Source organism: Fusarium solani, assembly GCF_023522795.1.
Source record: "Fusarium solani strain SB1 chromosome Unknown bctg00000000, whole genome shotgun sequence".
Taxonomy (NCBI): Eukaryota; Fungi; Ascomycota; class Sordariomycetes; order Hypocreales; family Nectriaceae; genus Fusarium; species Fusarium solani.
This window is the reverse complement of record NW_027072157.1, coordinates 2,997,671-3,022,872: the sequence shown is the minus strand read 5'-3', so window position 1 is coordinate 3,022,872 and position 25,202 is coordinate 2,997,671. Positions and strand designations below refer to the sequence as shown.

General features: G+C 55.3%; 6 protein-coding genes across 6 annotated transcripts; 2 read left to right on the top strand and 4 right to left on the bottom strand.

Moving 5' to 3' along the window:
• Positions 1 to 26: 26 nt before the first annotated feature.
• Positions 27 to 1,403, bottom strand: MRS44_000958 (uncharacterized protein; the record flags this gene model as incomplete). Its single annotated transcript, XM_046267570.2, has 1 exon — positions 27 to 1,403. One exon carries the CDS (start codon positions 1,401 to 1,403, stop codon positions 27 to 29), a length of 1,377 nt encoding a protein of 458 aa, XP_046138854.2.
• Positions 1,404 to 2,419: 1,016 nt separating this feature from the next.
• Positions 2,420 to 2,845, top strand: MRS44_000957 (uncharacterized protein; the record flags this gene model as incomplete). Its single annotated transcript, XM_065624257.1, has 1 exon — positions 2,420 to 2,845. The coding sequence occupies one exon, from the start codon at positions 2,420 to 2,422 to the stop codon at positions 2,843 to 2,845; it is 426 nt and encodes a 141-aa protein (XP_065479957.1).
• A 6,393-nt stretch (positions 2,846 to 9,238) lies between these two features.
• On the bottom strand, positions 9,239 to 11,377 carry MRS44_000956 (uncharacterized protein; the record flags this gene model as incomplete). Its single annotated transcript, XM_065624256.1, has 6 exons — positions 9,239 to 9,381; positions 9,434 to 9,628; positions 9,680 to 10,019; positions 10,074 to 10,399; positions 10,677 to 10,733; positions 10,789 to 11,377. The coding sequence occupies 6 exons, from the start codon at positions 11,375 to 11,377 to the stop codon at positions 9,239 to 9,241; spliced, it is 1,650 nt and encodes a 549-aa protein (XP_065479956.1).
• A 1,903-nt stretch (positions 11,378 to 13,280) lies between these two features.
• MRS44_000955 (uncharacterized protein) lies at positions 13,281 to 15,045 on the bottom strand (the record flags this gene model as incomplete). Its single annotated transcript, XM_065624255.1, has 4 exons — positions 13,281 to 13,384; positions 13,433 to 13,958; positions 14,009 to 14,407; positions 14,632 to 15,045. 4 exons carry the CDS (start codon positions 15,043 to 15,045, stop codon positions 13,281 to 13,283), a joined length of 1,443 nt encoding a protein of 480 aa, XP_065479955.1.
• A 4,597-nt stretch (positions 15,046 to 19,642) lies between these two features.
• MRS44_000954 (uncharacterized protein) lies at positions 19,643 to 23,360 on the top strand (the record flags this gene model as incomplete). The annotated part of the gene is made up of 3 exons (XM_065624254.1): positions 19,643 to 20,680; positions 20,728 to 21,123; positions 21,183 to 23,360. The coding sequence occupies 3 exons, from the start codon at positions 19,643 to 19,645 to the stop codon at positions 23,358 to 23,360; spliced, it is 3,612 nt and encodes a 1,203-aa protein (XP_065479954.1).
• Positions 23,361 to 24,390: 1,030 nt separating this feature from the next.
• On the bottom strand, positions 24,391 to 25,176 carry MRS44_000953 (uncharacterized protein; the record flags this gene model as incomplete). The annotated part of the gene is made up of 1 exon (XM_065624253.1): positions 24,391 to 25,176. The coding sequence occupies one exon, from the start codon at positions 25,174 to 25,176 to the stop codon at positions 24,391 to 24,393; it is 786 nt and encodes a 261-aa protein (XP_065479953.1).
• Between the last annotated feature and the right edge of the window lie 26 nt (positions 25,177 to 25,202).

Below are 25,202 nucleotides of genomic sequence, written 5' to 3'. Positions count from 1 at the left end.
GCTGCGCGTGAGTCGGACTGGGGACATCAAACACGGCGCGGGCCGCCCGTGTGGGTTTGTCGCTGCTGCTTCGCATCCACGACAAAGCTTGAGGGCAGGGAGCTTGACGAGCTCGAGCTAGGGCCGTAGCTATGCATAGGGAAGGGAGAAGCGAGCCGGGTTCGTTCCGACTCGAGCGGCTCAACTCCAGCAACGGGCGCCAAGGATTCAACATTTGGTGGCGGAGATGGGAGCTCATCATCAGGTTGAGAGTTGGTGAGCTGGGCCAGAGGACCTTGTAGCTGCATAGACTCAGAGGTGCTGACCGCCAATGACATGGCCATATCTTGACCTGAGAAGACCGAAGGCGAACGGGCGAGTCCAGCACGGCGATTCCAGAATCGGGCGGCCGAGTTTCCGTATGGGGTTGGGCTAGGAACAAGATGTTGGTTGCCACGCGCGTTTGTCCGGACGCTCATCTTACAAAGCTCGCGGAGTTGAGCACGGGTAGCGGCGCAAGTGTGAGGCCACTGCACATATGGGCCAGAGGGTCCCTGGGCGGTGGGGGTAGCACTACCGCTGTTCTGGTCGGCGGCACTGGCTTGGGCCTTGGATCCTCTCCAGCTTCTCTTGGCCTCTCGAGCAACTCGCAAGCAGACTCCGTGAGGGGGGATGCCACTCTTTCCAACGCGGAAAGGTGTAACTTTTGGATCCTGCAGGTACATCGTATATGTGGACCACAGATGGTGAATCATGGGCCTTGTCCACGGCGCCCTCCGCAGTGTATCTCTAGGAACTGCCTTTTGGGGCGCCTTGATCGTCTTATCGTTATCCTCGACAGATGACAGCTCGGCAAAGTTATCAGCCTTCTCGGTGTCCGGACTCACACATTGGCTCAGTTCCTCTGAGCTGATGGAGAAGTAGCTGAGCAGGGATGTGCTAGTGTGAGTAGAGTGGGCAGTAGAAGGCCGGCTGGATTCGTAATCTGGGCTAGACTCGAGGCTACTGAGAGTCGAGTCGATGGACCAGTTCGGATACTGTTTCGGGGAGAGCTCAGGCAAGGCGCCGGGGGCGGGAGTCTTGGGAGGTGAGAACATGCGGTCCGAGCCGCCGTGCGGTGTCAGAGGCATGTCTTCCATGTCGCTCAGTTGTGAAATAGGATACATAGTGTCTTCCATCTCCTCGTCCATAACGCGGGGCTCCTCAATACTGGGAATGGGGATATCGGCCGCGGCAACTGACGCAAGGAATTGTTGGGTGGGTGCATTGAGATTAGACGCATTCCTCCTCTTGACTCGGAATCGCGGTCGCGGGGGCGACGGGGGTTGTACTTGGCCTGCGAGAGTAGGCTCAGGCGTCGTGGGGATTTCGTCGCGACGTGCGCTCCGCGACCAAGGGGCCGCGAAAGGCTGGAAGGGAGGCATGGTGGAGCGGGAGCAACGCGAACTGCGCAGCGGTGTCGCGTGAAGCCCAGGGGAGCTGGTATATAAGTAGCCAAGGGAGGCAGCGTCAGGCGGACCGGTTCGAGCGCGGAACGAGACGATGCAAATGTTTCGGTATGCGACGTTGTTGTCTTGGATCCAACACGCGGGCCGCAGAGTTGACGGTTGGCAATTAGCGTTATCAGCAGTCTCGAAGCCCAAGGTTCAGACGTTGGCGACGTTGCGAAAGGATATTAAAGCCTGCGGTTCGTGGTATAGTTTTCGTGGGTATATTGATTCTGGTCCCCGGAGACGCGAAGGTGGGAAACACGCAAGGAAATAGGTTAAGGATTTAGTCGACCCGATGTTATGGCATGTGTGATAGGTAGGTAGGCAAGGAAAAGGGGGTGTCTTGGTCGTCAGTCGTGATCGTGATGGTCGTCTGTGGCCGTGGTCGCCGGCGTCCAAGTTGTTGTCACCGCCGCGGATCTTAGTAGCGACTCGCAGGCGCAAGTGAGCGAGGGCGACTGAGGGCGCTCAGCCAGGCGTCACCGTCGCGGTTTCAGGTCCCAAGCTGGACAGACGGTAGACAAGCTGAGCTCAAGCGACCGAAGGACGGCGCAAGAAGCACAGAGGAGCACGGGGGACACGTTGAGCGCGCAAACGAAGGACTGGAATGGAGAAGATGTGAAGATGAGAAGAGAAGGGAAAGGCGGCAGAAGGAAGAGAGTGTGGGTGTGGCGGGCGGATGGTGTGTGATATGTACCAAGTGAGCACGCTGAGTGGAAGGTGCAGTCGGCAGGTAGGTCTGCTGTGTGCTGTGTGGGTGGGGAGAGAGAGGGAAGGAAGTACAAGTACAGGTACACTTGACGACCTGAGGTGCCCTACAACTGGGCAGCCAGCCAGCACACCACAGCCAGAGAAGAGAGAGGCCACGGCCAGAAACAGCAGTCGGGGGGATCCAACTGGACGAGGCCCCGTCGAGGTGGGCCAGCAGCGAGAAGCGGGTGGCGCGAACGATGCTGTCGAGGTACCTGGCAGGCGGGCTGGGCTGGGCTGGATGGTGGATGCCGGCCCAGACGGGACTGATCAAGGTTGCTTGCTTGCTGCTTGTGCTGTGCTGTGCTGCTGGTGCTTCTGCTTTGCTTTCTTGCCTGGGGCCACACCCTGGGACCGGCAGCAGGGAACAGGGCTTCTGTAACCCCGTGGTGGTCGTGTCCCCTGTTGGAGCAAGCTTCTCGAGGTCCACTCACTGCGCAGAGTCTGAGAGTCGACGAGTTAGTTGGGTTGCGGCCGAGCTAGTGCAGAAGGGGCCCTTGACCAAGCCCACTCTGGCAGCACCCGTCACAGGAAGAGGGCTCAAGCAGCGGTCAGTGGACGACGAGGGCACGTTGCGCGAGTTCGAGCAAGGGCCCTTGGATAGTCTGGCTAGTCTGTCGAGTTGATAGGGTGCGGCTGGGGACGGAGAGGTTGATCGAGACCAGGTGATAGAATGGAGATGAGACGGTCGACCAAGACCCTGCGTTGATAGTCAAAAGATGGCGAGGCGAGAGTAGTCAGGGACGGTGGATGGATACTGCAAGTAACTAATATCTCGACGTCGACAATAGGAGAAAGAATGGAGGCTTCGGTTGTGATTCAGGTCAAGGGTGGCTGCGTTTGATGGCCGGCTCCTGAGCCTTTCCCACGGTTCAGAGGCGGTCAACCACAGGCCGCCGCCGTTGGTATTTACTTGGACTTGATCGGGACCTCGCATGTAGGTACGCAGCAGATGCGGCGTATGGCCAACGCGGGTGCGGGCGTGTGTGTGCGTGTCTATCTACCTATCTATTGTATTCCATCCGGGAGGGCTGCTGAGTACCACCGCACTCGTACATATAATAGCAAACACCAACAGACTTTCCGATGCTTTGGTGCGTATTCAAGTTTTCGACGGACTTCGGGTCCAGTAGAATGGGAAACGCGATCTCAGCCAGTAACTCCCGTTTGTTTGTTATGATCGAGGCTGAGACATCCATCCGCAGCACAGCTCTCGAGTCTCGTCCTGGGACCTCGGGTAATACCACGCCTTGGTGCAAACCCACCATGCAGACAGGCCAGTTGACGATTGTCTATCGTTTGGCCCGGAGCGAACGTCAGCTTCGTAACTAAAAACAAAGGTCGGCAGCTAAGATTGATGACGATGGGCCGTCTCGTCCTGCTTGCTCGTCCTGCCCGTCCAGAGGCTGAGCGTCGACACACGTTTCGTCCCCTGCCGGAAGCCCTGGAGGCGTAACAGAAGCCAATGCACGTCGGCGGCAAGAAGACAAGCGACTCACACACATAACTTATCGGATTGAGGGGGTATTTTTCGCACTACCGACGCAACAGAACGGGTCAAGATGACGATGGCACCAACGTCAACATCTGGGAAGCCATCGTCTCAAACGTCTATCTACAAACGCCCTACTGCCCAATTCGCACGAATTCAAAGTTTGCACACACTCTGCTAACCTAGAGCACCGTCTCAAAAGACGAACAAAACAACTGAAGGTTCTGATGCTTCCGGAAGCGCGTCTGCGCGAAATCAAAATCAACATGGAGCACGCGTCGCCACCAGCCACTCACGGCCGACGAATCGTCGTCACATAAACTTGGGCAAGCCAACCCCAACTCTCCAGACTGACCGACCAATCTCGACGAACCCCTCCCTCAGTGCGGAGGAGTCCCAATGTCGATATCCCCTCGGTCCTCGGTGGGCACTGCAGCGCCCCGTCCGCTTCTGCAGCACAACCTGGGCTCTGATGTACGTGCAGCACCACACACGCCTGCTCAAGCCTCTCTCCAGACGTGGGCATTCCATCCCAGAGCAATGGGTGTGATGAAAGAGGCTGGCTGGTTGTGTGACAGACAAAGCTCGGGCCTTGAGTCAAGGGGGGCAGCTGGCAGCTCTAGCTTCGCACGACGAGGGGCAAGTCAAAAGCCGGCAAACGAAACAGAAACGGCAGAGAAGCGTCCAGGCCTGCTGACTGCGTGCTGGTTTCTACCAACCAGACATCGAGCTGGCCAACAAGTCAGAGGAGGTTGGCCAAGGCTCATATCGCTTCACGGACTATATCTTGATCCGCCCGCTTACCGCTGTTGGCCAACCAGGTCCGTCTGGCCGGGGTACTGTAGACTGTAGAAGGAAAAGGATCAAGAGCTGGTGATGGCAGACCGCATCACTCACTGCTTCAGCGCCAGCTGAGTGAGCTGAGCTGGATACGATCCATGATGAGGTTCCTTTCGATCCTGGAGTAACTAGCCTCCTGTGTCCCACTTCAACCTGGATGTCCCGCCGTGTGAATGCAGAGATAATGAATGGATGCGACGTTCTGGTAAGACTTTTTGACGATGGGTTTACACGGCAGTGCAACGTGCGTCTCCCGCCGTCGATCTCAACCGTATCAGGCTCAGAGCTAGCTAGGGCGACTCCCCCCACGTTCCATGGCCAGAGCCATATCCCAGCATCCTGGCCAGAGAGAAGAGGCACTCAGTCTCTGGAGTGCAGTGCAGCGCAACGCACTTTTCTGGGCCGATATGATGCTTGTCCCGGTACGTATTCCCGGAGACAGGGGGCCATGCTGCAGCATCGTACGACTTCTGACAAGGGGAGCTCTTCTCGAAAGAGAGAGGCAGAGAGAAAGATTCACGACATTTGCTCAATTCGATCGCCATCAACCTCTAACTCGCGGGGCGTGGGTTGAAAGAATGAGAGGGATGCCTTGACAATCTCGATCCAGGTCAGCTCGATTGACATCACCGCCGCGCCGGATTGTTTTTGTCGCGGGCTCGATTACGTCGTTGGCAATTCCTCAAACACGCGATGCGGTTCTCGTTGCTGAGCCCTAAAAACTAGCCCCAAGACAATGTAGCGGCCATGCCTTGGAGCGGCAATGCAAGCAGGCGATGGATGGCATCAAACGGTTTTCCACTTCCCGTACGGCCCTAGGCGCGTAGTTTCTCTCCTCTTGCTTTTTCCCCCTCCCCCTTTTGCGGCGCCCGCCGTCCAACAAATGCCATCTGGTCTTGTTTTGTTTCGCTTCGAGTTTGTTTTGTTGATATTTACTTTCAGTGGATATCTCTGTCCGAGTAACAGGAACTGGCGCAGCCTGTCAGAGGCCATGGAGCGCGTTGAGCTACGTATGGAACGCCGCATGCGCATGCGCTGGCTTGCAGAACGCAAGGCGCATTCCCGACTCCTTGCTGCATCCATCGACAAGCTCCTGTGTGGTCTCGTCCTTTTTTTCTCATGGCTGGGCTGGTGCGTGCAGTGCAGGGCCCTTCCCTTGGGGCTGCCGCGGGGAGCTAGCCTAGTAAGCTGAGCTATCGGGATCGACAGTGAGCGATTCAGCGTCACATCATATCATGGATGCTGATGCTTCTTAGGGACTGCCTTGGTTCTGCTGTTAAGGATTGTTGGGTATGGCATCACTCTCCCCGACACACCTCGGTTGCGGTCTAGACCTCTGACTCCGCACTGAAAAGCCTCGACTTTCCTGCTGCAGAACCGACGATCTCAACACAAGAAACGGGGGTAAGAGTCTTCAAAAGGACCGAGCTCACAGACCAAAGGAGGCTCAGAGCCCTGGTCCTGGTCAACTGTCATCCGGACTCCGGGTTGGACTGAGACATACAGAACGGACCACGCAGGTACCTTCACAACTTAGGGGAAAATGTCAACCGGGCCTCGCCGCGGGTGGCATTGCCGGCGCTTGTCTTGTTTTTTTCGGATTCAGCGTTCTGGGCGTTGAGGATCCCCTGGCAGGCGAGAGCAAAACGGCGAGGCCATTCCCGAAGCAGGTTGGCATCGCCCCTGAAGGATGTACTGTACCTATGGTCCCTGAACCAATCTGTCATCTGTTGTTCCGACAAAGAGGCCAGCCCGTCAACCCAACACGTATTCATCGTGGCAGTCCCGAGGACGACCAAGTGTCAAGATGGGACGGTCCAGTCGGGTTCGTTCGTGGCGGCCCAAGTGATACCGCGCCAACTGGGGTTGGTGTTGTCTCTTGATCAAAACAACAACAATGACAGCAATATGCCCCATCACCCATGCCCTGCGGCTCACCCCGGAAGACATCTTGAGCCTGCAACATCCAGTTCATGCGAGAGTCAAAGGATATGTCTCCGAAGGCCTTTGCCTCAAGGTCGTATCCAGACGCAAGACATGGGACGCAGAGCATGAGACGCAGAGTACGGCGCTTAATCGTGCGTGATCGGTCACATCCGCAGCGGCCTTCTTCCTTCTCATAGCTTCGCCCACGTGCCGCGTCCCATTCTGAAGGCCATCCAGGCCGTCGGCGACCCAAGTAGAAACGTCAGGCACACTACGCCACGCGCGCTTAAATCCATGCCTTTAGAATGTGATATGGCCGCTTCCAAGGCCTGTGAATCTGCCTTGTCGGGAATCTCGTGGTTGGTAGCAAATGCCGGACCTGGCGTTGAGCCGCTCCGAGAGACGGCGCCGTCGCGGGGCATCGGCCACGGAATGGGGGACCCCGCCCTGCCCTTACATGAGAGTTCCTTCCATTGCGGCTCCACGAACGTGACCCAGTTTTGAACCTCACTCAACTTTTCAAAGCCCAGCAAGGCAACAAACGATACGCTTCATGAATGCAGCCTGGGAGTCAAGCTAGATGCTCTCTCTTGGCTTTGAATTACCCCATACACTCGCTTCCTTTACTATCCACCAGGATTGGCAACTTACGTTCGATCATGTCTACAGCAGCTCCTGACATCATCACCCTCGACAACTTGTCGCAAACCCTTACGCCATGGAATCCCGAAGGCGAGAGTCAGCTATATGCCATCGTCGACATGGGCAGGCATGTCTCCTTCTGTGATTTTGGAGCATGGGCGAGCACCTAGCCTAACACCTTTCTAGCAATGGTATCCGATTCTCCATTACGTCTCTTGCCCCTCCCTTCACTCGGCTACTTCGTCCCATCTACTCAACTCGAGCCCCAATTTCTCTCTTTGATGCACTCACCACTACCTCAAAAGGCCTTGTGTTTCCTCCCGAGACTATCACTGCAGTTGCTAGTACCCTTGCGCGCTTCCAAGAGGTTGCGGTGCTGCATGGAGTCCCAGCTAGGCACATCACCATTCTCGCCACCGAGGCCATGCGCCGGGCTGACAACGCCGCTAACATGCTTGAGGCTATTGCTTCAAAGACGGGAGGTCTCAGAGTGAGCATCTTGGAACCTGCAGTCGAGACCCTCTTCGGTGCTATTATGGGTTCGCGAAGTGGTCTCGCAAGTGTCGACGGTGGCGCCCTATTCCTGGACCTGGGAGGCGGCAGCGTGCAGATGACATGGGTCGACACCAGCAAAGCTAATTACGAGATCGAGGCCGCCCGGGCGGGTGTGAGCTTGCCATTTGGAGCTGCCAGATTGATCCGTGTCCTGCACGAGCAGCCGGCCGATGTCCAAGCTGCCGAGATCTCCAAGCTACAGTCCGGCATGCAAGAGGCATATGCGAATCTCTGCTCCCGCTTCCCCGCTCTTGACGCCATCCGGGCTGCCCGCATGCAGGGCCGTGATGCCCGCGTGAACGTCTTCATGTGCGGCGGCGGCTTCCGAGGCTATGGTAGCATGCTCATGCACAACGACGCCGTGAAGCCGTATCCCATCTCGTCAACCAACGGCTACACTGCTCCAGGATCGCTCTTCTCTCAGGTTCAGAGGATGCGTAGGATCAACGACGAATATGATGGCCGTATCTTTGGCCTCTCGCGCCGCCGCCGCCAACAATTTCCCGCCATTGCCACCGTGATCGAGGCGTTCCTGGCTGCTGTGCCTAATGTTGGCAATGTGACATTCTGCGGAGGATCCAATCGCCAGGGCGCACTGATGATGAAGCTTCCCCTTGAGATTCGTGAGAGTGACCCTCTCAACGTTCTTGCTGCCGTCACGGCTGAGGAGAAACCCATATTTGATGCCGTCCTGGACATCCTGACGAACGCTTTTCCCAAGGAGGTGGACTTTTCTGCAGTGCCGACCGTCCTGACCACTGGCTTGGGTGCCTTGTTTGTACGCGAGATATGGGCTCGTCAGGGGTATGATGCAGACAACAACACTTCGTTTGTACTACACCATGCCATTACCCGAGACGCTGACGCCCCCGGTCTCTCACACGTCAGCCGGGCTCTTCTCGCACTGTCGACTTCAGCCCGATGGGGAGGGAACTTGGGACCTCTGGAGGCACAGCTTCAGCAAAGCCTTTCTGATCTCCTCGAGAATCAGCACAGAGATGCCCCATTCTGGGCCTCATACACTGGTGCCGTGGCTGGTCTCATTGCCATGGCCCTACCCGTGCCTCCAAGGACTGCAGAGGAAGTCAAGAAAGCCATCAAGTCAGTAACACCATTGACCTCTTCCGAATCGCAAGATTATCTAACAGTCACACAGCATCACATCACACATCAAGAAAGCCGAGGACAAGAAGGACAGAATCATGTTAACGATCGGAGTCGCCTCCACCAACACAGAGGGTGTCAGTTTAGAAGATCTCGCCGACAGAGTCGAGGGAGCCGCCAAAAAGAACGGGGGGAAGAAGCCAAGGTTCAAGATAACCGCCCAAGTAAGCTTGCAGTCATAACACACATTTTCTCGTCAAAAAAGAAGAGCAAGCCCAATACATGAATTCGACCCATTGAACACACTTCATACGCAGCGAGCGTCATTACATTCGTTACCGTTAAGGACAGCCATGTTTTTTTTTCTGTTTTCTTTTTCCTTTCCCTTTTCATATTCGTCATGTTTGTTATCGTTATTTCATTTCGTCTCCCAGTAATGACTGGACGTGGATATGCGAGACTAGCCATCATCGCATGAACCACCCTTGGATTTGCCAGCAGGCTTAGAACGTCTCTTGGTGGAGAGCTTCTTAAGCTCATGGCTAACCACCAGGAGGCTGAGCCTCTCATCAATCTTGTGTGGCGACCGTTGGATCCCCTCGTCTGGACATGGTTAGTGTCATGTTGGAGGATTGGGCCTAGTTCGGTCACTTACAGAATCCTTTTCTCGCATTCATCATATCTTTGGAGAACTGGTGGATCTTGGCGATACGGCTCGACCCAGTGGGGTTTGCCGATTCCTTAAGCCAGTCCATAGACATCTCCAGCCTCTTAGGAGTCTTGAATTGGCAGTGATAGAAGATGGCAATCAAGGGGAAGAAGACGTTGTATAGGGTGTCATAAGGCATGGCTATTCAAGTTTGTTAGCAAAGTACTTGAGCTCCAAGTTGGGGTTCCTTACCAACGGCGGGATCCCTTGTGGCGCTCGGGTTACGCATGAAGAAGTTGTCATGCGCGATCACCAGCTCCCTATACATGAGCATGAGCTGCCACAGGCTAGCCCAGACGGCCATTCTCTCGCGAGGCTTCAGGGGCTCCTGCTGCGCCAAGCACTCCTCAAGAAGCTTGAGGATATCGTGCTCATGAGACACAAGTGCCTTCCATGCGATGCGCCTCAGCTCAGCTTGGACGGTAAATGGAACATGAGAGAACTTGTTGGATGAGCTGCAGCAGGTGAAGGGAGGGGCCTTCCAGATCCTGAAGAAGCAGTTCATGGTGTGGACCTTGGACACGAGCTTATGCTACAACACAGTCAGCTTGATGTTGAAGTGGTAATAATATCTCGATGGACTTACCTTGGGGAGATCATAGCCACCCTCCGAGTAGGAGAGCAAAAAGTTTTGCACGGCATGCTCGAAGTGGGTGCTGCGCTCACGCTTGATCTGGGCCTCGACCCATCGCTGCAGTTCAGCATAGCTGGGGAATCTATCGCGCTCAAAAGCGGCATTCCTGGGGTTCTCATCAAGGCCATTCTGAGAATGGTATGCCTGGACCGATGCGCGGAGGTAGGGAGCATCGGGCTCGCGGGTGAAGAAAATGAGGATATCCCTGGGCTTGGCCGTGGGAAAGCGAGGGTCGTCAACGCAGCGGCGCTCCTCGGCGGGGTTGGGGGACCAGACGTCTGATGTGATGTGTCTCAGCATCATGTCTCACATTCAGATTGGGGGAGCCAGGGGGGTTGCTCGACATACCGGCGACATGACGAATCACGGGCGGAGCCACGGCAGGGGTCCTACGGGTACAGACCAGGTGCGAGTGGTCTGGGAACGCCTTGCGGCAGTGAGGACAGACGCCACAATCTTGACACTAGGATTGGCTCAGTTTTGCATACATGAGAGACGACAGAGGAGGGGAGAGGAGAGGAGAGGAGAGATGCTGGTGGGCGGGGTTTCTCTTACGCGGGTCTTGGAGATGCGGCACGGCAGACAGGCCCCACTCTTCCGGACGTCGGCCGTCTGGTCGGGATCAGAGAGGTGCCTCGACCTCTTGTCCAGGCTACTACTGCCAGACCTCTGCCGCTTGATGCCGGATGTCGTCTGCGTCTGGGGGGGCGAACCCCGGCGGGATGACGACTCGCGAACCTGGATGCGAGGTGGGTAGCCCCGGGGGTGTGTTTGCTGGGAATGGCCTGGGGGTAGGTCCATTTATCATCCTGGGCCTGGAACTCTTCGAGGCTGACCTGGGGCCGGCGCCGGTAGGGTCCCTCGTCGGCGGCGTCGAGGAAGACGGAGCCCGAGTGATCAGAGGGGGAGGTGCTGCCACCGCGGATGAGCTCTGGGGGAGTCTGGCCCATGGACTCGGAGCTGGTCCTCTCGCCATGGTCGGGGCTGAGGCCGGGGGTCATGGTGAGGTACCCGGACCCGTCCCGGTCGAGGGAGAGGTGGTCAAGGAAGGGTTGGATCTCAGTGATGAGCGAGGGGAGGTCCCTGTGGCTGTTGCGGCCAAGGGAAGAGGTGCAAGGGGACGAGGAAGTGGACGAGGTCTGGTCCGAGGAGGGCCGGGTGGAATCACAGTAGAGCTCCCAGTCAAAGACGGACCTGAAGAGCTCATCATAGTCCAGGCCCGGGGAGGTGGGAACACGCGGGTTTTCTTGACCCATCTGGGAAAAGTCCCTGGCAACAGCCCTTTTATCCATGCTCGAGACGTCCCCTTCGGATGTAAGTCAGGTCACGAGGGGGGGGTGTGTGCTGTGTGTTGATGCGCTGCCTTCTGCCTTCTGGTGGAACCTTGGCTTCCTATGCTGGACGAATTGAAGCTTGCAGCAACTTGTCAGAAGACGATAAGGGGTCGGGCAAAAAGTTCCAAATGTGCCTGATGCTTGTGCAAGATCTGAGCGGTTCAGAGACACGTCCCGGCACCAGAAGAGTTATAATTCGGCCTTTCATCGAGCCTCATGGTCCTCATGGTGGACTCGCTCACTTACACGCTTGCGCCGGCCCGCCGTCTGATTGGCCACCCCGCCGCGCGATCCCATTAATCTGGGCCAAGAAACATCCCTGCACTCACCGAGAATTGCAACCTTCGCAGGCTTGGATTGGCCAGAGGCCAGGGCGTGCCCCGGTTTTCCAGTCGGGGGCCAATGGGTTGGTAAAGCTTGGTGGTTTGAAGCAACTTCATCTCTTCATCAACATGAGCTCGAGGTTGGATCTGCCGTCAACCACGGGGATTCTGCTTCCAATGGCTGATATAGGGTTCCTGGAACTAGTTTACAGTTGGATTGACCTAGTAGATGCCCGATATTCAACATGAGAGTCTTGGTGTTGTTGGCGAACTGTCTCCCCCATATGCTCCTCTGCCCTCCTGCTGAGCAACTCTACATATCTCTCTTCAACTCACCCATTGTCTCTCTTTCACTGCCTCTTTCGTCTCTTTACCCCATCTACTACTTTAGACAATCACAGGAACTGAAGCTGGCTGTCTTGACTCCGATTCTTCCTTTGGTGAGAGTGCCCGTCTCTGAGCCGTAGTCAAAGTGCGAATAGCCTCATGTGGGGCATTCTCGATCAACCCCTGAGTACATCAATTAAGCTCAACCAATACCCAACCAGATCCGCCCCTTCTTATTTTTTACTTTCCCGAATCCTCATACCGTCCATTCTATGCCCCAAATTCTAAGAGCGATTTTTGAAGCCGGGTGTCAACCTAAAATCGCTAGCGCACACATAGCCGTTGAGCTCACGTGTCGTGGTGAACGTTTAACCACCCCCCGGTCAGAATTGGAAACTGATAAGCATCTCAACAAAAACCACCGCCACTCTATCAGTTTGACTGCTGCCAATTGATTTTTTTTCCTTTTGTCTTTCTAGTGCCTGGGGTTTTCACTTGGCAAAAAAGGGGCGTTGTTTGCCAATCGAGTTGGTATAGGGTAAAACATGGGATCCGTCAACTTTGCCCGCAATCAAGTCACTGTTACCCCTGCCACCACATACGGTCCATTCAATACAATGCCTTGCGATTTTTCAAATTTTTCACTGTGTTATTGAAGTAATAAAGACAGTGACAAATATGTGTTTATGTTCATGCGATACCCGTTTCGTAACCATTCCCACCCTCACCTGTGATCTCAAACAAACAACTCTTAAGCAGATATGTAGAAAAGACCCAACAAAGGATATACCAACTCCCATAAAACTCCCGAAATGTCGCTGTTTAATCATACCAGGGAACGAATCCAAGTAAATTGTCGTTGCACTACTATATACGTCATTTAGTAAGGGGGGTCATTGGGAATTTATTGAGTTCGCTTCAAATTCTTGCACTAACCTAGACTTTTGATCGTTTTCTAATTGCCAGTTCATTGAGGTCGGACAGGCCAGTGACTGGACGTGATATATCATGAATATCTTATGCGACGTTGATGTTCCCGTCCAAGAAACATGCCTCACTCTATCGGGGTGGGCTGCCACTGTGAACAGTCTGTCGAGAATATAGGGGTGACCTGGTCGTCAAGGTAAAAAAGAAATGAAATGACACCACTCTGATGGATGTCGTAGTGGTCAAATTCATGTAGCAGAAAGCTGCTTTGGCTTAAGTCCCGCCTCTCGATCCAAGATCATACGCCGCAGGAGCTGGTCTTGAGGTGCTGTCATGGAACACGACTCTCTTTCTATACCTAGGTCAGTTGACTCTCCCAAAGGTTCCATAATATACTCACGAAAGTAAAAACTCTCAGTTCGCAAATTCATAAAGGCCCGCACAAGGGACTCATCCTCGTCCAGAAGCTTCCGTGTGGCTGCAACCCTGAAGTCCGTGTATAGCGGACTAGTAACCCGGAACAGGGCGGCATAAATTGAGACGAGGTAGTGGTAGAAGTGTGTGCCCACCTCTAGCTTGCACTCCGGAAAGCCGCTGTAGTCCTCGGGGACATGGCATGGGAACTGCTGGAAGGCGATATAGGACCGGACCAGTTTCCGGTACATGAGGATCAAGCACCAGAGACTGGCCCACAGAGCTATGGCGTTGTCGGGGCCGATACCAGCGGTGCCAAACATGAGTTTCTCCAACTCGGACAGGACCTCTTTTTCGATTGGTTGTGAGGCAGCCTTGGATATCTGACCGAATTGTGTGTGCAGAGCGCAAGAGGGCGGTGTCGTCTTGCCATCCTCTTCAACACAGAGGACCAGTCCTAGTCGTATCTTAATTAAGCAGTTGAGTTTGTGAACCTTTCGCACAAATCCATGCTACAAGTTGTCAGAACCCATGTTATCCAACTGCAGGTCAAGATACTCACCATTGGGAGCGATGCACTCGACTTGCTGTACCTCATGATGAAGGCATCCACGGCTTGCTGGAAGCCGATGCACCTTGTGTCCTGGTGAACGATAATATTCTCGACCCAGTCGACCAGGTCACTTGATGGAAGAAGTTGCGGAAGAGCATATCGTGCACTCTCCTCCCGGTGCAACTCGATATGACCGTCAACCTGATTCATGACAACCCAGCAACACAGCCAAGGCGGTGTCTTGTTGCCATAATAATCCTGAACCTCAACCTCCAAGGCTGGGTTGTCGACATAGTCCATGGATATCGAGACTTTGCGAGGCGGACCGAGGTGGGTCGTCCCGGCGATGAGTTCTTGGTCGAGCAAGCGTGCCGTGTAATCGATGTAGTGAAGGTCTAAGATGTCAGTCTAGGCCGGAAAGCTTCCACGCGGGCGAACTGACCACCTGAACTGAACCTCATCTTCGTTAATCTCTCTCGGATGCATAACTGGAGTCCAAGAGAGCCAGCAGCCTTCTTGCATGCCTGACATGGTTCTCCAACGCCGCACTGTAGGTGGGCTAGGTCAATCATCTACTAATACCAAGCCCCATGTTCTGGCGGATACTCGTGTGTAAGTGAGGGAGCACGTACCGAGATCCTTCGCACTTTGCATCGGAAACAAGCACCGGTCTTGCGTACTTGGGCAACCTCGAGTCTCCTCTTTTCGTCAAAATCTTTTCTCTTTTTCTTGATGCCGTCAGGTTTGGCAGGATTTGAAGGGAAGCAAATGACGGAGTAGTTGACAGACGGGTTGGTACGGGTGGTGGTCTTCCGTCGCGATTTCGGGCATGCTCTGTTTTCTTGCCCAGCAGGTTGTGCTTCGCTTTGTGGATTATGGTCCAGGGGCGTCTGTACGCTAGTCAAAGTCGAGCTGATATCATGTTGTGCCGTGGTAGCGTTTTGTCCGGGGTCGTCCGAAGAGTCCTCGCAGAGACCCTCGACGTCAAGCCATGTCTCCAGGTCATCATCAATAGCCGGGACGCTTGCGGGGTCGATGTGAGCCATTGAACATGCGTCTGTTGATGATTACAGAAAGGTAGAGCCAAATCAAACAAAGATTGAATGGAGAACAACTCCGCCCATTGAGTTCTTTGCTTCTTGGTCGCTCAAAGATGCTTCATCAGCCCGATAAAAGTGGGACATGCAAAGTCCACGTCCAATGAGATGGGGAAGAGGATTATACTCGGTGAGATTGAAACAGGAAGTTATGTGTCACGTGGTGCGCTGTCTATGCAGACATACCTGACTAAGAGCAAACAACCGAGCAAACAATTTTCGACTGAAGAAAGCCCTTTGAGCCAGGATGCTGCTTGGTTGATTATTCAGCGGCATTTTTATCAATCAACAAGTCATTTGTCCGAGGCAAGAAAGAGCACCTTGCATGAGTGTCACTGAGACGGTGCGTCTCTCCTATGTCTCATCATGCAAATGCCTGATGGTCAGCACCCTGCAAACTCGCGACCAATGCCGGCTGAGTCGATGCCAACAGTTTTGAGGGAAAGTCTCTGAACTATACGAGCCAAATCTCTCGAACCGAAAGCTATATGAAGGTCGTTCTAGTTGGTGGAAGTAGGACTTTTTGCACTGGCTCCCGTTTACGGTTTCAGGAGCAGGAGGAATAGGACTGGACGGGGAACGATAGCCAAGCCCACAAGACGAGCGGAGGAACAGGACAAGGCCCTAGACAGGGGCCGGGTGGCTCGATTTTCCGGAACATTCTAAAAACGGCACCAGCGTGGGATCACACAGCCCGCGGATGCTGGGCCAAGAGCTTCTGATGTGCAGGGCCAATTTCGGCTGCTGCTCAGCCCCTCGAAACAAGCCGACGGAGCCACATTTCCTGGGCTGCCCATGCCAGGGTCTGGGTCGAGGGGGCACCGTCATGATGCAAGCGCAGATCTGGTGCGGGTCGTCATGGGTGCGAAGTTGGGTTGGGAGGGACGGAACCCTTTTAATAGACCCGTCGCCAAGACGTCCACCGCAAGAGATGAGGCGTCGTTCTCCGACGGTCGGGACGCCGTGCTCGGTACCGTCGTACGGACCTCCATCGTCATGAAGCACCGGATACTTCATCAACGCGGCTGGCCGGGGGTTGCAGTATTGTACATGGGCGTTTGCGTCCTGAGGTGATACGACAGCGACAAATTCTTAAAATCCAGACCTTTCCCACTCTTGGTTCACCGTCTTCTCTCTGTCGCCACTCGTACATGAGTACTTTGGCCGGCGCTACAGTACACACGAGTCGGCCGAGCGGGTTAGACTGCAAAGTACGAGTCGAGTACGAACTGCAACACCTCACGAGGTGACCTTTGGTAGGCACGTCACTAACAAATAGCTCCAAATTTCACCATCAGGTGCCGCGACAAGAAAACTGCAATACGACGTGGAATCTCGTACTCTGCGCGTATCCCCATGGCCGTTGGATCAAGGGGAGAGGCGATCATTTTGTACCAGGCAAGACAAGACAGCCAACGCCGTTCAGGAGGTACCGTAACTCCGGAAAACGCAACTCGGCTCGCAGATCTTACGACGGCAAATGTGCTCAGCGGCAGCCAAGCGCCCACGGCCAGAAGGGCTGAAAGCAAGCCAGCAAGCAAGCAAAATAGCACCAAAAACAGGAAAGGGGGCGATGCTGCGGGCGGGCGCTGGCTGACTGTGATGACATCTAGAACAAAATATGTCGATGAGATCCATTGAGGGATGACGATGGGCGATGCTGCTGATGATGGTGGTGACCAAGATGATGATTCCGTGATACAGCACGCTATCATGGCACGAGTCGGTGGTGAGTATTGACCATGACGATGATGCTGCCTGCCAGCCAGCCCCAGCCCGCCTTACTGCGCCGTGCAGCTGCCGTAAGTTTCGGGTGAGAATTGATGCCCGTTGGCCGGCCGTTGACGACGCCTTTAACGACGACGACGACGACGACGACAACAACGGCACCGGCAACGACAAGCCAAGGCCGCGTGGATTTCGGCAAGTGGTGCTTTGCAATTCGGGAGGCAGCTCGACTAATTAGTTTTGGAAGGGTATCATCCGCGTCAGAGGAGGTGGTGAGCTGAATGCACCAAGACTGCATGTTATTGAAGAGGGGCTAGTGGATGATTGATTGATTGACAACTGATAATCTTGTTTTTCCTAGAAGCTTCTTTCTCTCTGCCCCGTACGCACGCCCTGGCAACGACGTGCTGTATGTACTGTCACTGTCGCTTTCGGTTGTTCTTCTTGGCCGCCGCGTCGCCCAGAGGAAAGCTGAAACCACGAAACGACCAAGCACTGTGTGCGGCAGGGACACCGTGGGGTTGACGGTTGGCTCTCACTGATCCGGAGTCCCTGATCCCTGACGGCGCCGCCCTGGCTTGGTGGTGTCGATGCCAATACTTGGGCTACCAACAAAACAGGCGCTTCGCACGCACACAAGAGGCCAATGCCGTCTCATCCAATTCAGCCTGGCACAGGAAAGACACAGGAGACAGGACAGATCAGGACAGGACCCTACAGCATGCAACACAACAGCACGCGCTCTCCGGCGTGGGCTGGCTGGGCTGGGCTGGGCTCCAGCTGCAAGTCACCCTCAGGTACCTGGCCGGCTCTTCACGCCGGGACTGGGCTCTGGTACCGAGCGAGTACCACCGAACGTTCAGTCAGAAAAAGGGTCCCTCCCATTTGCAATTCTCATTCATAGGTCCAATTCACGCCTGTCCCCCCATGAGGCTCAATCCCGCGCTGTCACTTTCCGCGCACTCTCGCCATCGCCGTCCCCAATTGCATATTCCCCCTCTGTCTCTCAAAAGGTCCCCATCCTCTCGGCCTCTTGGTCATCCCCGGGTTTCCATGTCCAGGGGTCAGGGAGAGGGAAAGGAGGATGGCCTTTTTCTTACTGTGTTGTACTGTACTGTAATACTCACAATCCCTGGTGGGAGATCCCAGCGGTTGCCCAAAGCCACCCCGGAAAACAGCATTGAACAAGCAGTGGACGAGATTTGGCCCTGACGAGTCCCTCACTCTCAGCTGGAGCCCAGTATTACTCTGTACCTGCCACAACGGTCAATGGTGCGGGAACGAGAGTCAGGTGTTTGTCATGCTGCTGGATATACGGGACAGGAGCAAGCAGAAGCATCCATATCCATACGTTCGTGACAAAACATGGAGAAGAGAAAGGGGACTAGTGACTGCACATCATAGATTCCAACAGATCCATTCCGTCGCTGGAATACGAAAACACACCCCAGACAATGATGTTTTGGGATTTTGACTAAGGATGGCAAACCCTGAGATCATCTTGGCCTCTCCTCTCCTCTCACGCCCCGTTGCTTTTTCAGCCATGACGGGATTTTATTGCTCGTTTCCTTGCCGATATTGGATGAGGCTTTCGTTGTGACCTGTTATTAGGCGGGCTCCCTTACTTAATTCTCCTACAATCGGTCTCACTCGTCCGGGACCTGTCTCTTGTGAGGTACTCCACTTCTCATCACCCTCAACTCACTCCGCCGTCTCGCGAGAGAGAGAGAGAGAGAGGAGGACAAGAGTCCAAAGCCCAGACCCCAAAGAAGACGCCAGAGCCCAGAGGGGACCCGCCTGCTATGCCTCGTCTCCAATCCCACGGCTCCGTGTTGCGTACCTGCGACACGAGCAGCAAGGCGCTGAGCACGAGCACGAGCCCGACTGGGGCTGGACGAGACAGCAGCAGAGACAGACACAGGCACAGGCACAGAGTAGAGTGTCCACGCACTGTCTGGATACATGGATGGACGTCTGCATCTTGACGGGCGCCTGCACTCTCTTGGGTTGCTTTGTTTCTGTTGTTTTTCTTGCTTGATTTCTTCTTTTCTTTTCAAGCTCTCTCTTTAATTCCGGCACAAGGGGACATATTACACAACCCTTGTCCCAAGCTCAGGAGACTATACCTCAACTTACGTAGCAGCGAACAAGAGACGACGAAAAAAAAAGACAGAAACTTCATCCACTCATGCTGAGCCAGCCAACGTCATCGCGTCTCCACCCGCTCCCGAGCCCCCGAACCCGTTGATCCAGAGACCAGCGTCTGTCGCCCCAAAAGTAGCATACGAAGTACCTTGCGAGTACTCCCTGGATCCAGACTGACAGCCATCCAGAGTCGAGCTTTCTTGCTCGCCTATGGGTCCCCTCGCTCTCGGGGGCTCCTCTAAGGACCCCATCTCTGGGGCTTGTCCTGGCGCAGGGAAGACCCGTCCTAGATCTGACACGCAGCCACAGACTAAAATACTGTGTGCCCTGGCGTGCCTAGCCTAGCAGTCCATCCATGGTATTCGTGCAGCAGCCCTCTGGCAGAAAAGAACGAGAGCCTGCCTGTTTCTGCTGATTCCTTTTTCCAAAACTGCTGCTTCCTGCGCTCTCTCTTGGCCTGCGGCTGTGGACATCCCATACCTACATATTCTAGCCTGGCCGCGACCCGCCAACCCTCTCCTCTCCCCCCCTTCAGGTCCTCCCTCGTTCGTTTTCGATCGACTACGCCGTACCGTACCTCGCCACTCCCCAGCTTTTCCAGTTCCATTCTTAGTAGCAGCATCTCGCTGCTGCATGTAACGCTGGCGTTTGCTGGCCGCTCATAATGCCCAGCATGACGTCGAGCAAGTCCTTCCGGGCCTCCATCATACCCGCGTCCTTCTCCATGCTGCGGTCCAACACTGATCCTGAGTCGTCGACTCCTTCGTCCTCGGCCTCTTCCACCGCTGGAACTTCGACTTCGACATCCCACGATCCCCGCAAGAAGACCTGGCACAAGTCAAACACCGTCGACCTTTCCCAGCTGCGAGACAACAGCTCCAATCCCGGCTCTGCACCCAATTCCGACAAGAAGGACGCCGTACGACACGACGATCAGAGCACCTCAAACGCTCAAGCTCACACTCGCTCACCCGAACGGCCCAAGACCCTCACCAAGCGCAGCAGCGGCGGGGGCTCTAACAAGTCGGCAACTCTGCCCAAGTCTCAGTCCACAACCAACCTACCACCTGCCAAGCAGCAGTCAAACCGAAAATCTAGATTCCGTCTCTCATCGCTTCTCCCCTTGATCACGCTGCCCTCAGAATCCTCACCGGCTTCTCCCAAAAAGATGCCAGCCAAGCAAGCAGCACCACCGCCTGTGCCGGCGCCAACAACGGCACCACCTGCACCGCCAACAACAGCACCAGCTGCGGCACCTCCACAACCTGAAGCACAACCACCACCCGTGCCAGTGCCAACGCACTCCGTACCTGCGGCCGTTGCAACCGCCACGGCTCCCGCTCCCGTTGCCGCACCCTCTCCTGCACCCACCAAATCTTCCTCTCCCACCAACACCTCCACCACCACTAACACGGTGACAACGACCGCAACGGCTCCCACAACCGTCGACGACAGCCCATCTTCCAGCACCCCGAGCATCGTCGAGCCCACGGCCCACATGCCCGAAGAGCATCGCCCCGGCTTGGCCATCACCACTCAGGATCTGCATTTCCCTGGGTCTGGTGGTTCCCCGCCCAGTGAAGTCTCAATTCCTACGCGCGAGAGCAACAGTCTCGAGATGCCTCAGCCAAGCCCCAACCCTCAGATCATGGCCCCGATCCCGCCATCACCTGAGATGCACCGGGCTGTTCTGGCTCCTCAGGAACCCATGGTTCCCCCTCCCCTCCTCCAACGGCTCCCGTTGAGCACACTGGAAAGCTGCGCAAGGAGAACCCTGACGCTCGGCGAAGGAGCGGCTCCCTCCAGCACATCGCGAATGGCGGCGAGCCTCCCGTGCAGGGCCTCAAGAAGCGGACAACATCTCCTGTTCCCGATCGCGGCCGTCGATCATCCTCTGTCCAGTCTCCCACCGTGCGCAACAGCAACAGCAAGAGCCGCGTTGTCTCGACGCCGCTTTCCATCCGACCCAGCTCATCCAAGGGCGATGTTAGCCAGAGCCCGACCCGGGGTCGTCTCCGCCGAAGTTGGCTGCCCGGCGGAAGATCCCGCTCAAACTCTGTCGAAGTTTCCAACGCAAACGATTCGAGCGCCTGGGTCCTGTCCGACGACACACGAGCCGAGTACAATGTCTCGTTGCTCAAGAACGGAGAAAAGGTAGGTGGCATCGTCCCCTGTTGCACCTCAGTTTCAGAGTTAATCATTGTTTCCACCAGGTCCCCGAGCTCTGGAACGAGAGCGGAGCTGTGCTCGTTTACCTGTACCCCAAGGGTAGCGGCCGTGGACCGTCGTTCAAGGTCCAGGAATTTACCATTAGCTCGTCCTACATCTTCAATGAACTCATCCAGACAGAGCGAGAAGCGCCCGCCGGTCGAAGCCGAGCTAGGAGCTTTGGTGGCCGTGATAGCCTGACTGCCGAAGACGCGGCCCGATACCTCTCCCCGCCAAACTCACCCCCCGTCCCTGACGATGGATACGATGACCTTCGCCTCTATCTGCCTACCGCCCCGCCTACTAGCTCCGGGCAGCTCGCGGCGCCTGGCCCCGGTGCGCAGCCGGACCTCGACCGACTGATCGGTATCCGAAATCTGTTCGCCTTCTTGACCGGACAGCCTCTGGTAGCAACCAAAACTCGACCTACCAACTTCCACGCTTTTCTTCAGATCGCCGCGCTCCTGGAGGAGTTTGGCTTCGTGAGCTTCGATGGCGCCACCTTTGGAGATGCGGTCGACCTCAGCTTCGGCTTCTACATGGACCAGCACGCTCTTGCGGACTGCCGACACAGCAGGGAAAAGACACTAGAGGCATTGATTCTCGGCGAACGCATGCGATCTTCGGACCTTTACAATGAAGCATTTGCTCATGCTGCAGGCAAGTACGCGGCGATTATGGAGCTCCGACTGCCCCTGTTCGAGCAGGTTTCGCCCAAGACTCGCGTGAGCCTCGAACGTGCCCATCTGGACCTGCTCAACCGACAGCACAACGCCAACCAGCACCTGGAAAACTTTGACTTCCCGGCCATCTTTTCTGGCATTGCCAACTCGACCTCGATGGCGGAACTCAGGCACGTGCGCTTCAAGGTCTGGAAGAACTCTTTCAGCAAGATGCGACACTTTGTCATGAGCTACTACAAACACACGTTTGGTAACTGGCCCCCCAAGGCCAGCAGCAAGAAGAACCCGTTCGCCGAGAGCGGACTGAACAGACTGGTGCTCAAGGTCCTGTACTCGGACATGTGTGCGTTGTATGACCTGATTGTGGACCGAACCAACCGCACATCCAGAGTCATGGACGAGGTGCCCGCTCTTTCTGAAGAGACTGACAAGATGATCATGTCGGCTCTCCGAAACATCATGTCTGAGTTTGATCGCTCAAAGCCACCCGTCCTCCCGCCCGTTCCTTACGACTGCCCCCAGCTGCCCGTGGCCACATCGATTCTGGAAACGTATGACACGCTTCCTCCCAAGAAGCAGGCCAAGTTCGACAAGAACATCAAGGAGCACGAGCTCATCCTCATCCTCAACAAGGCGTACAACTACGATACCAACAGCATCAAGGTCCCCTTCCTGGACAAGTTCAAGGAATTTGAGTTGCGAGAGGCCCGAGGTAAGACGCCACCAGACTTTGCTGATCAACGCATTGGCTACTGGCTCTTCCTCTACACAGTGATTCAGTCGCTGCCTGTCCTTGTGGTGGACGCCCCAGGCATGCAGTTCACGGAGGGAGTCGAGTACTTCCTTTGCGAGCCTCCCATGGGTAATCCCCCGTGGATCGGAGACCAGCAGGTCAAGAAGATGTGGTATGAGGTGGCTGGAGGAGGTGGCCTGGTGGAGTTGTCTACCGACGCGGTTCTCTTTAGTGTGGAAGCCACCTACCACCGAAGTCACTGCTGGCTTGCTGCTGCGCAGTGGGATGAGAACGGCGGTTCAGCGCTTCCGGTACAGGCCACGGAGCCTCCTCTGTCGCCGCTCGAGCCCCCTCGCTCCATGTTCTTGGACGGCGACGACTTTGTTCCCACCCCGCCCCCATCTTTTGGCGGACTCAACACTCCTCCCTCGCCCATGGGTAGCCCCCAGTCTGCCCTGCGACCCCGAACACACTCCCCAAGCGGAAGCCGAGCCAACCAGGCCTGGCGATCCAGCATTGCCCTTGGTCTTGAGCCGGTGCCTCTCCAGCCCCCGAGCCCCTTTGGAGAGCGAAGCAGCTCCCTGGGAGGACGACCTGCTAGTGTCATGCTCGGCTCAAGAAGCCAGTCTGTCGGCAACCTGGCCGCCCTGGGTAACGCTCATGGCTCCCAACAGGAGTCTCCTCCTCCGGAACCATCTGGAGCCACCTTTGACGACATCTTGGGTAACGAAGACAAGAAGCCAAAGAAGAAGAAGGGATTTTTCTAAATCAACAATGGACTGCCTGCTATTTCCTCTCTCTGGGAGCTCCCAAAAATGGCCACGGAGCTCCCGATGTTTTGTACATGTCGGGGGTTGGGTCTCGGACTTGTTTTCTTGCGTCTCTTTTTTTACCTTGCCGGCACTGGAGTGCTGCTACTCTTCTACCATTGCAACCGTAATTTGGGCCTCGAGCTCGTTTCTTCTTCTATTCTGACGAGAGCTGGTTGGCTAGGTACATGTTGGATAAGGCTGTTTTTTTTTTAAGGTGTTGTCTGCTTTTTTCACCATATACGTACGCGCACGCACACACACACACATGCACGCAGATATTTTGGACAGGAGACCTGGGCGCGCAGAACAAAACATTTTAACGACTTAGCATGAGAAAATCTACACAGACGTAGTCGGAAAGGATACTTTTAGAGTTGATAGAGAGCCATGTCCACATAATTGGATGGATAAAAAAAATGTTTAATTGTTTTTGAATTGAGTTGTGTTGTATGTAGCGTGGAGTTTTGGTGTGTATGTATGTATATATGTATGTATGTATATATGTATGTATGTATATATGTATGTATGTATATATTGTATACCTGGGTACACTGAGATAGAATCCTTGGAAGAGGTTACCTTGGTATTTACCTAAAGAATTGATAGCTCGATGACCATTGTGTACTTATCGTTCTATTCGCACCGTTTATGGTCCATTGTATCTCGCCTCCGGAAGACATGTCACGCGGATAGTATCCAGAGTTGTCATGATGCCTTTCCATTGACTCCCGTCGACTCATGCAGGATTTATATTCAGTCTTTACCTGTCCTAGAAGTTGCCAAATTTTAATGCCCTGCCTTGATTATCCGAATTTATCAACTCCAAATCAAAATGCCCAGTCCCTATCCATAGAGATTTCCTCAAGATCCGTTTATATGTATTGGCCGTGATATCATTACCATGCTTGCCGATGCGAGAGCCCAGTCTCGTGCTATCAAGTATCCCAATGTTCCGAAAAACGCCATAAAAAAAGAGGAGAATTGTTCATGATAGAGAGACCTTTGTCCAGCGGCCTCTCTCGGTGTGCCACCACCTCTCCTTCTCTTTCCTGTCTGCTACGACGCCGTCGCGCATGTTCCAGCGTCCAGTACAGCCCTCACGACCTCCAGCAAGACTCTCACCGCCATCGCCGTCCAGGTCACGCACATCGACTAGACCGCCCTTGTCGTCTGTTGTGCCCGGATCCGACATGAGGTAATAGCGGATGACACTGCCTGGTGTGCCGATGAAGCCGGCCATGGCAAACGTCTCGGATATCGTGCCGTCCTCGTCGACCACGTTGACGGTGAAGCGGGGCCGGGAACGAGCCGCCTCGAGACGGGCCTGAGCGGCGAGGCGCGCCGTGTGGAGGCTGGTGTAGGGGGCGTGGCGCAAATCGCCAAAGAAGGACATTGGGGTCCGTGGGGAAGGGAGGGGAGAGCTGCTGGAAGACTTGAAGAGACGTGTCGGTGACATGGGGCTGGTGTTGGAGCTTGGGGCCACGGCGAAGGGGGTCACATCACCAGGCTGTTCCGTGGTTCGGAATCGATCTGTATGGAGATCGATCCTCTCCACGGGGTAGCACAGCTCCTGGAAGATGCCGTCTGGGTCGTTGAGCACGCGGAGGGCCCTCAACGCGGGGAAGCCTCCAGCTGCGATGCTCCGTGCGAGGATGTCGTCGGCGGCGTTGACGCACGAGGCGTGGCTTGTGATGTCCCAATGCAGCTTCTTGACGCTGCTAGATGCGAGGTAGGGCATCATCCATAGGGAAAAAGTGTCGTCTTCAGGCATGACGGGCGGGAAGGCCTGGACGAGGG